Raw genomic sequence first — 11672 nt, forward strand, 5'->3', positions numbered from 1 at the left:
AATTTTTTAAATTGAGAAAAACTTCCGTATTGAAAAACTTTTCATATAAAGTCACAAACCTATCTATAAGTTTCTTTGTATTTATCATCCCAATGTATTTTGCACAAGCGTAGCAAAAGGGATTAGGATTCTTAGTACATTCATGATCGTCATGAGTACTAGAAGATCCAGCTAAATTTTGAGTAGAAGAAGCATTACAATCCATTAAAATAAGCAAACACCGCTCGCTAGAATACCTGACCCGATCGCAGGTGAGTCAGCCGTCCTAGGGGTGATAACACTCATACCTCCCCAGGCCTAAGTATGAGGGCTTTCCGACTTTGACAAGGACAATGTCAACTCTCCGTCGGACACTACGGTATCATTCTCATATTCTAGCACTTCCCTGCAAAACAGCGCGCCTTCGCTGGCTTGGATACCACAAAATGTTGACTAGCGAATCATTCTACACATCCCGTCAAATGGCAGTTGTCATCGTAGTCCAAACACTTCGTAGTAGCACATTTTTGCCGGTAAATGTACCGATTTAATATCCTGACTTTTTATTTTATATCAAAGACAAAATTCATTAGATAAAAGACTTCAATAAGACACAATAAGTGGCAAATAAACATATTTGCAAATCACTGATAGATATTACAGAGAAAAACAAAGCAGACACTGCAATTTGATCACAACATACTGAAAATACCCATCGTTGGACCTAGAACTTTAAATGCAAAAACAATCTTATAATAAGATTAAATACACTATGACAAAGACTCATGGCCATAAATACATACAAAAATAAAATAACATTATAAACAATTCAATGAATGTAAAATCAATAATTAAGAAATAATAACACCAATATAATCATTATTAAATATGAACAGTAATAAATTCAATAAAATAAATAAGTGAAAAAAATAGAATAAAATTAGAGATACACCGAGTGTTGATCTGTTGCCAAATCTAGGCGCACACGGGGAATAAAATTCCTTGTGACATAATCATAAGTGCAACAAAGATAGTACCATTTCTCGCAGTGAGTGCGACGCGATAAAAAGAAGGGATCAGCTGTTAAGTGTAAATTTATCAATTTTTCCCTTAGATAATAAACGTATTGAATACAGCGAAGGATGAAATACCTGCAATGTTCACAGTGATACAAACTGAATTGGTCATATCACGGTCATAGCAGACCACATTCTCAAAAGCAAGTTGCTGAACCGACTCGGCCAATCGTAATGTCAACTTGAAGTCAGAATCGAGGAAAATTACAATTGCGTGAGTGCGACCAGAAGTTTCAGAGCAAATAGAAACCATACATAATGTACATAATCACTGAATGTGGCAATTGTGATTACTAAGTCGAATTTAATCAAAATAATAAAGTCTTAAAACTTATTATTTTCGTCAATTTTCTAAGCGATTTGGATTTTTTTTTTTTTTTTTTTTTTTTTCAGGCAAAAAAATCTTTTTAAAATTATGATTTTAGTCTAAGCTGATAAATAATTTTTATCTTGGTTTCTGTGTTTTATGAAAATGGTTACTATTACTTTGAATAATAATAAATATTGTTTAGAAATAATAATAATTATCATGGAGATGATAATTATGAAAAATAGTGTGTGAGTGTGTGTGAACCTCCCATAACTCCTGAGTTTGACCGAGCGAAATGTGTATTACAGCATTCTGAAAAGTTCTATTACCCTAATCTTTGTCTAAATTTGAATTAATGTGGCCTGATATCTTGTGAGAGATTTCCAAAAATGACGTTTAAAAAAAATTGGAAAACGGTTGACCCTGAAGGCCACCCCTGCAACTTCCCATTAACTCCATACCTAAGCGCTCAAGATGTCAATTATTTTGTTTTTGAGTTTTTCAAACTCAAAAATGAAGTTTTTGTGTTATTTTCAGCTCTCCAAGCTCAACGAAATAATTGCTTCATGCTTTTGAGTTCAAAAGTCTGTTAAGAGTTTCATAGAACACTATTTTTTGAATTTTCAAACCGCAATAGCTTTTGAATGAATCAACCGATGTTTTCGCCGTTTACGCATTATGCGGTTGCGCGGTTACACATTAAACGCAGTTTGTTAAGCTCTTCGAAGAAGCTTGAAATGCGAACTGGTCAGACTAAAAATTTTATAGAAATTCTGAAAAAAACCTTTTTTTCGTCAACAATACCTCATTAAAAAATTAACTTTTTTTTATGATTTTGACCAGTCCGTTTTTTGAGCTCAAAAGCTGATTATATTTGGGAATCGATCGGTTGAGCCGTTGAAAAGATATTCCAAACAAACGAATTTTTGGAGATTTTATTTTTGAGATTTCTCAAAATTGATTGACTCGAATTTTTTGACTTATTATCAGGGCAATAAAACTCTTTGGAACGCCGCTTATTTTGATTAAATCGGATGAGCCGTTCAAAGATTGTAGGAGATCTTCACGAACACACACACACACACACACACACACGCGCGCGCGCGCGCACTCGAGTAAAAAAGATTATATATAATCTTATATACTTATTAATACATAATTAATAATTATATATGAAAAATGGCCCTATATAATCTTAATATTAAAATTGAGATGAAATGTATGTGAAACCAATTTATTCGTGATGTGATTGGTTAAATGTATCGTAAGCATGAAAATATATGCAAACTCTATAGTCAAGGCGCGCGCAAATTTAAATTCTAGTTATATATGATTATATAGAATTAGATATAATTATATAGAATTATTTCCATAGAAAATAACACCACGCACGGGAACCGAACCTGGGACCTGACGCTTAGAAGACTAATTCTTTACCTGTTTACCTATCCCTGATTCAGAAAGATGATTTGAAATGATTACCTCCATATTAATTGTATATCTATATAGTGTTAAAATCCGATGCTTTTAAATCATTTTTAATCATTTCAAATTAGATTTCTTAATCAGAGATGAGACTTACTTGAAAAACAGAGTTTGTAACAACTACAAATAATGCAAATCGTATTTAGTATATAGAACTATATGGCTATATAACTATACAACTATATATTTATATTTACTAAATGGAATGGAACTACATAACTTTAGAACTATATTAATTTTTGTGAAATTTAATTTTTTTATAACAACTTTTAGTTTTATATTGACATACAATTTCTATCATTTTATCCGCAAAATACTATAGCTTAAAATATTATTAATCATTGGAGTAACAAACTCTTCGATAAAAAAAGAGAATGTTCTATTTAAGTAATCACAAGTTTTACATATAAGTAATCATCAAGTTCTCTAAGTAATCACAAAATACCCACTGGAATAAAAAAAATTTTATACAATTATAAATGATTCACATATAACTATATATAATTGTATATAACTGTATGTGGTTATTAGAGTTTGTCAAAATGCAACTTTCGTGGAGAAACTTATATACCCAGTCAGCATCCAAATCAGAAAGACTTCTGGAAGAAGTCTTTTCAAAGACGTCCATAAGAAGTCTAAATATGATGTCTTAACGAATTCATCAATCAGAACTCTTAATCAAGAAGTCGACAGGAAATCTTTTGACAAACTTTGTAAGACTTCTAAAATATGAGCTCTTCAAGTAGTTTACTTACTGAACTCATAAGACATCAATAATTTGAGCTTTTTAAGAGGTCTTTTTTCTGACTTCGTAAGATGTCATGAATATGAACTCTTTCAGAGGTCTTTTTGCTAAGGTAGGATTGAATTGTATTGGCGCATGCGCACAACGATAGAAATATAACCTATAAGTGTATGGTACGTTTTCTGTTTACATTCATCGTCGAATTGCAAAACTTTAATTTAGTGAAATCAATTAATTATTTATAACCAGTGATTTCGTAATTTGTAAATTAAAAGTTCTAAAAATAATGTAAGTGCATATTCTTAGCTAATTAATATTTGACTGTGTATGATATTTCATGTTTTTATCAGTGATAAATTTGAGAAATCATTCGATTTTAAAGGTAACGTATACATTTATCCAAAAAATAAATATAAATTATGATTTTTTTAATTTAAAATATTTTTTTCTCAAGATGTCTGAAAGAAAAAGATTCAGTGAACTGTCTAAGAGTCAGAAAAATCGAAGATTGAAAAAACGCTGTGAGCAGGCAATTTTGGAGACTGCACGTGCAAAAGCATCGGTTGATACTTCGTTTGATAATGATCCAGTTATTAATAACAGTGTAATGAACAACGACAATAATTATGACAGTGATGATTTCAGTTTACAGTCGATTCATTTAGATAATACCGTAACCGATATCTCTTTAAAGACTTACATAGATAATAATGATAATTCTCATTGTACAACAACAAAAACAACATCAACAGTAACAGCAACAACTACTACAACTTCTATCACTTATAATAATAATAATAATAATTGTGATATCGAAGTACCAATTCCTTTAACCAAACAATTAGCTCAATGGAAATGCGAATTTAACATTACTCAAGCTGGATCAAGTGCTTTACTAAAAATTATTAGAAATGTGGAGTCAATAGAAGAGTTAAAAAGTCTTCCAAATGACAGTCGTACCTTAATTGATACTCCTACAGATACTACTATTCGTGAGGTTGCACCAGGAGAATATTTCCACTATGGACTGAAAGAAGGATTAATTGATCAATTAAAAATTGTCGATATAAAACAGATTACAGATATTATCCAGATTAGTATACACATTGATGGTTTGCCAATATCGAAGAGTTCAAAACGACAACTGTATCCTATACTGGGAGAAATTTTTCCAAAAGTCTCTGTACCATTCGTTATTGGTATATACCATGGACTGAACAAACCAAATGACTAATGAATTTCTTCAAGATTTCATTAATGAGTACAAAAATCTGAGAGAGGAAGGTTTCGAGTATGATAGTCATAAATTTAAAGTAATTATAAGGGCTGTCATTTGTGATTCACCAGCGAGAGCTTTTGTAACCTACACAAAAGGTCATGGTGGTTTTTATGGTTGCGGTAAGTGCATTCAAGAAGGAGAATATAGTGACCATCGAATGTTATTTCTTGATATGGATGCACCATTACGCACTGACTCGAATTTTATAAATCGTTTAAATGAAGATCATCATTTAGGAAAATCAGATTTTGAAGATATTGGTGTTGGTATGGTGTCTCAATTTCCAGTGGATTACATGCATCTTGTTTGTCAAGGAGTATCAAAAAAATACTGACTTCGTGGACGAAAGGATGGCGACTAAATGATAAAAAATTACTTAAATTAAGTCACAAAATGACTGAAAATCAATATTATTATTATAATTATTATGAGTATTACATAACAACAATAATAATTTAACAATTAATATTAATAAATTTATAGCATGAATAAATAATATTTATTAATTTATAATAATAATATTCTGCAAATTTTCTGTATGAAATCAGACAGAGCTCTCAATTCTGACTACTATAAGTACTCTTTTATTTGAAGTCATAAAGAGCTCTTAATTCGGATTTCTGCAAGACATCTTTTTTTTGAACTCAAAAAGACTTCCTAATTCTAACTTCTGTAAGCACTCTTTTTTTTTGAACTCAGAAAAAAGATCTCTTTGAGAATATTTGTGGAAGTCTTATATTACTCTTAAACTGGCGCATTCGACGTCCTCAAGACGTCTTAGAGACACCATTCCGTTAAAAATTACGACGTCCAAATCTTAAATAGGAGTTCATCAAGAACCTCTAAAGACATCATATTGTTTACTGGGTAATTGGAATTTTCAGTTCCGATGTTAACCGGGGCTGTGTTTGAGCATTTCCTGAGATATTTTGAGGTAAGACAACATATTTCATTTTCATAGAATTTTTTAATAGCTTAATTTGGGCATTAATTAATGTTGAAAATTCATAATTTGGTCGAGAGTGCCCAATTAAATCTGCTGCTAAAAATTCTATGATAATCAAACAAAACCTCTAACTCTGAAATATCTCAGGAAATACCCAAATACAGCTCCTGTTAAAAGCAGAACTCAAAATTCCAATTTTAAAAGGTTAGCCACAAAGTTACATTTTGGCACACCCTAATAATTATATATTATTATTAGAAAAATGCAGCATCTAATTGTATATTGTTATATATAATCACATATAATTATATATGATTATATAAAATAGGGTTTGGCCGGAAGCGCCCAACTAAATCTTCTGTTAAAAATTCTATGAAAATTAAATAAATCGTCTCACCCCAAAATATCTTGAGAAATACTTAAACGCAGCTCCTGCTAAAAGCGGAACTCAAAATTCCAATTTTAAAAGGTTCTTTACGGAAATTGAATTTTCCCTTGTGGAAATATTCCTCTGAAAAAAGTCTTCAAAACTCTTTAAAACTCTTTATAAGACTTTCTGAAAGTCAACATAACCTTAAATAAGGAAAAGGAAGAGTTTAAAAGTCTTCATAACTCTACAAAAACCTACAAAAGTCAAATATTCCCATAAATTTCGGAATTTTCGCAAGAGTTATGAAGAGTTAAAAAGACTTTCTCTGATTTAAAAAAAAAAAAATATTATCAAAAAATATGACTTTTAGGTAAAAGGAAAGCTTTTTAAATAAAAGTACGAAATATATAAATCATGAATTTGGTTGGTATGAAGTGAAATATTTTATTTATTTTTTTTTTTTTTTCATAGCTGTAGTGGATAACAATATCATAAATATAAATTCTTACATATTCAAATGTAATTTTAGGCTTATCAAAGTACCTTTTACAGTAAGTAGTAACATTTTTTATTTTCGCGTACAATTTTTACAGTTTTCTGTCTGGACTGTATCAGTACAAAAATATGAATTTTTGAAATTTCAACTGTTCAAAATATCAAAGTTACATGATTTGCCAAACTCAATTAAGATAAAAATGAAAAAATAAAATTTTGAGAAAAAATAAAAGTTTTAAATTCGAAAATTAATACGTTATGCTAGTGGAAGTATGAACAAATTGTCGTGTACTTATTAATGCGCTTATGGAAAAAAATTCAATAATCACATTTTTTCTATAGTCAGAAAAAAGAACATTTCAAAAATAACAGTATAAAATGTACTGATATATATGGTCTAGACAGAAAACTGTAAAAATTGTACGCGAAAATAAAAAATGTTACTACTTACTGTAAAAGGCACTTTGATAAGCCTAAAATTACATTTGAATATGTAAGAATTTATATTTATGATCAACAGATTCGGTAGAATCTGGCGCCAAGTTCCGTTCTCAAGCCAGACTACCGAGTGTGTATATACCGTAAGCAGAATCGTTTTTTGAGGTTACAAGTTTTTTTTCAAATTTAATTTGATTTTTTTTTTTATATGATATTTTATAATAGTAGTTCATGCTTTTTATTACGCGTATTACTTGATTATTATCAATTATCTTTATAATTTCTATTTAAAATTATTAAAAATAATCAGCACAAACTATAGCGACCCAGATTTTTAGATTTTAACTTTTTTCTTATGTAAAAAGCGGACGGCCAGAGACTAAATAATATAACGATGCATGCTAATCTTATAATAGATGGGAAACTACAGTGAAAAAAAGATATTTGACAGCATGCAATTACACACGCCAGGCAGCGCAAGAATAACTTTTACATTAACTATAGCTTAAAGGGAATAGTTTGCCACCGGAAATGTATTAAATTAAAATTGTCAATTTTTATTATAATTACAAAAAAAACTGAAATCCGAACAAAAACAGTTTCACTGTAAAAAAATCGTGTCAAGTCCACGTTCATAAGACTATTAAGAAAAAAAAATTTTATTTCTTTACAAAAAGATATAAAATAAAAAATTAAAAAATCCAAGTAACCGATATGGTTGTATATGATTTTCGAAAATTAAAAAAAAATTTTTGTAAATTTAAAAATTAAAAGAAACAATTTTGGAACGTACTTGGTGTGCGTTATTGTGTACTTCAATTTTTTTTAAGTGTCCTAGCAGATGCAATTTAGGAATTTCATAAAAAGTGAAATATTTCGTAACTACACACACTACGTTCCAAAATTGTTTCTTTTAATTTTTAAATTTACAAAAATTTTTTTGTTAATTTTCGAAAATCATATACAACCATATCGGTTACTTGGATTTTTTAATTTTTTATTTTATATCTTTTTGTAAAGAAATAAAATTTTTTTTTCTTAATAGTCTTATGAACGTGGACTTGGCACGATTTTTTTACAGTGAAACTGTTTTTGTTCGGATATTGTTATCCACTACAGCTATGAAAAAAAAAAAAAAAAAATTAAATATTTCACTTCATACCAACCAAATTCATGATTTATATATTTCGTACTTTTATTTAAAAAGTTTTCCTTTTACCTAAAAGTCATATTTTTTGCTAATATTTTTTTTTTTGAAAAAATCAGAGAAAGTCTTTTTAACTCTTCATAACTCTTGCGAAAATTCCGAAATTTATGGGAATATTTGACTTTGGTAGGTTCTTGTAGAGTTATGAAGACTTTTAAACTCTTCCTTTTCCTTATTTAAGGTTATGTTGACTTTCAGAAAGTCTTATAAAGAGTTTTAAAGAGTTTTGAAGACTTTTTTCAGAGGAATATTTCCACAAGGGTTGGCACACCCTAATATATAATAATACTAGCTGACCCGGCAAACGTTGTTTTGCCATATGAATTATTCTAGTGTATGAAAATATATCTTATTTTTTGTAAGTGTGCGCGTAAATATGAGTGAACATCTCAATAAAACGTAACATACTCATTCTTAGGACGATTTCTGAGGTTAAGTTCTAAGCTGAGCCAAATCTGTCGGTTAGTTATTTAATGAAAGCAATTCAAAAACTTTCGAAACTCGATAAAATTTTCACTTTTACCGTATTCCCGTGCAATAACAATTAAATGCGATTTTTTATTTAATTTGTGTAAATCGAATCTGGAAGCTTATGTGATAAGCTTTAGTTTGCATACTTATTCATTTTTCCAAATTAAATAGTTTAGGGATGACAGCAATTAAGACATTTTTGAAAATCGCAAAAATTTTCACTCTTATCATATTTTCTTGTAATAACAATTGAACACGTTATCCTCTCGAGTTCCTGTAAATTACATCTGAAAGCTTATTAAGCAATCTTTAATTTGCATATTTAGATATTTTTTTAGATTAAATAGTTTATGAATGACAGAAATTTGAATTCTTCTAATTCCTCAAAATTTGGAACTTTCACTGTTTCATCGCGAAATGACTTCTGAATGCGATGATTTGTAAAATTTTTGTAAATTGCACCTCAAAGCTGATTAAATAAACTTTAATTTCCATACCTCACTATTAGTCTATTAGACCAAAAATTTCTTACACTAGTAGGTAAACAGGGGGGTCTGACCCCGCCGGTAAAACAGATTCGTGGGTTCGTGTCCATACTAAGGGATCTGTATAATCGACTGTAGGTTCGTGGCGGGTATCATCTGTGGGTATGGGCGACCTGTTTTACCGACAGTTTGAGGATATGGTCGAGGTTTTGCAGGTGGCGCTGGTGGTGAATTCCGCCGCCATCTTACTGTCCGCCATTTTGAATTGTGAATCCGTCATTTGAATCCGCCATCTGGTGGCTGCTATCCGACATCTGGTGGTTGCTATCTACCATCTGATGGCTGCTATCCACCATTTTGAATCTGATTTCCGCCATCTGGTGGCTGTTATCCGCCATTTTGAATTGTGAATTCACCATTTTGTTAAAAAATGCACCTGTGATCTAACCATCAACTATAGTTGCTTAGATCACAGGTGCATTTTATTGTTCATAATCTGAAAAGGTTTATATATTCAAACTGCATGTATGACGAGTACATGTGAGAAGATACACCATCTGGTGAGGTTTTTGTCAACCTTAGGTTTAAGCCTGTTCAAGGTCATACGCAGTTTTCTTTGTTCTCCTGCGTAGTAGATGACGTCATCAGATAGGTTTGAACCTGTTCAAGGTCGCGTAACTGCGTAGTTTTCTTTGTTCTATTTCTAACTGCGTAGTAGATGACGTCATCAGACAGGTTTAGACTTGTTTTGTGAAAGGGGTGGGGAAATTTCCACGAACCAGATGACTCATTCTGTTCTAGAATTTTCTAACTGCACAGTAGATGACTCATTCTGTTCTAGAATTTTCTTACTGCGCAGTAGATGACGTCATCAAACCGGTTTCGAGGTAGAGGAGTGGGGGTAACTACGCAGTATTTTCTGCCTATATAAGCAGCTTGCTGAGAGCGTACTTCATAAAAACGAAGTACACGTCTCCAGTGAAGTACCAGTTGTCGACAGACAGTAGTGAAGTATTGGTGATATACATCTTCTGCCTATCAGTATTACTAATTGTAAGTATTCATTTACTGTCTAATTAAAATATGAATTGAATGAAGAATCATTTAATTAATTAAAAAATTTTTACAGCTATCAATCATGGATTTTACCAAGATAAATGAGGTTAATTGTCTTACTCGGATTCTTCCTGTTAAAAAAATGATTCATTTGGAGTTTAATCGAGAATATAAGATTAATGGTATCAAAGCTATTACAACTCAGTATGGGACTAGGATTGTTGCCAATCTAAACGATGAATTTAACATTTATCTACCATCTAGAACTATTCAACATTTAAAAGATGATAACTTCCTGAAGAGTTTGAATGAATTAATAGATTCAAACTACCTGTTTCTACGTTTCCATGGTGGAAAATATAATAAATTTGAATTTATTAATTCTAGTCTTGATGTAAAAATAACCAGTGGAATTATTTAATCAATAAAATATTGGATTTCAATATAAATAATTCATTATTTTTATTTATAATTCCTCACATTTTTAATTTAAGATTAATATTTATAATTCAAATTCAATAAGTTATACTTAATCATAATTTTTTAAGTTACTTATCATAATGATAGTTTGAATTTCGCGCTTCTTGTACTAGAGCCATCTACTATCAGTTTATTCTTAGAGCGTGAAAGCTGTCAAATCATAAATATTAAAAAAATTTTCTAGTTATATATACATATATAGAATAATACATGACTTTTAATTTAAATAAAAGATAAATAATTATTATTAGTTTATAATATTTTGTTATTAATATTATTAATATTTATTTAAATTAAAAGTTATGTATTATTTGATAAACTAATATGGGGTTGATGTGCTCTGTATCGTCAAATCCAAAAATCTTCTATATATTTTGAAAATCAATACTCAGTTTTTATTTTTAAATGGTTATAAAAAATAATGCATGACTTTTAATTTAAACAAATATTAATTATAAAATTTTAGAAAACAAAAACTGATTATTGATTATCATAATTAAAAAATCAAAAACCATTACGCCATCTGTTGATAAGTATTAATATCAGTAGTAGTGTTGGAAAATTATTTGAATTTAATAACTAACAATAATTAATTCTATTCTGAATTAAATGTGTTAGGATGAAATAATAATAACAATTATAATTCATTTATTTTAGATTTATTGAGTGCTTACAAACCAATCTTTTAAATTTTTACATTTTCCAAGGCACATAAATCAGATAAACGATCATGATAATTACAAAAATGATTGTTACAAATTTTCATACTTTTTAGAGAGGGACATTTGAAATTATCGAGATCGATTACAATTTTATTATTACAATCAATTAAATTTTGAACCCATAACTT

The 11672-nt window shown here is 29.7% G+C and overlaps 1 protein-coding gene across 1 annotated transcript; it reads left to right on the top strand.

The window, feature by feature from the left end:
• Nucleotides 1-3798: 3798 nt before the first annotated feature.
• LOC141530489 (uncharacterized) lies at nt 3799-5403 on the top strand. The gene is made up of 2 exons (XM_074247615.1): nt 3799-3977; nt 4050-5403. The coding sequence occupies exons 1-2, from the start codon at nt 3933-3935 to the stop codon at nt 4827-4829; spliced, it is 825 nt and encodes a 274-aa protein (XP_074103716.1). The 5' UTR covers nt 3799-3932; the 3' UTR covers nt 4830-5403.
• Nucleotides 5404-11672: the final 6269 nt, after the last annotated feature.

Source organism: Cotesia typhae, unplaced genomic scaffold (assembly GCF_013202065.1).
Source record: "Cotesia typhae breed Kobodo isofemale line unplaced genomic scaffold, CoteBio_Ctyphae contig_5, whole genome shotgun sequence".
Taxonomy (NCBI): domain Eukaryota; kingdom Metazoa; phylum Arthropoda; class Insecta; order Hymenoptera; family Braconidae; genus Cotesia; species Cotesia typhae.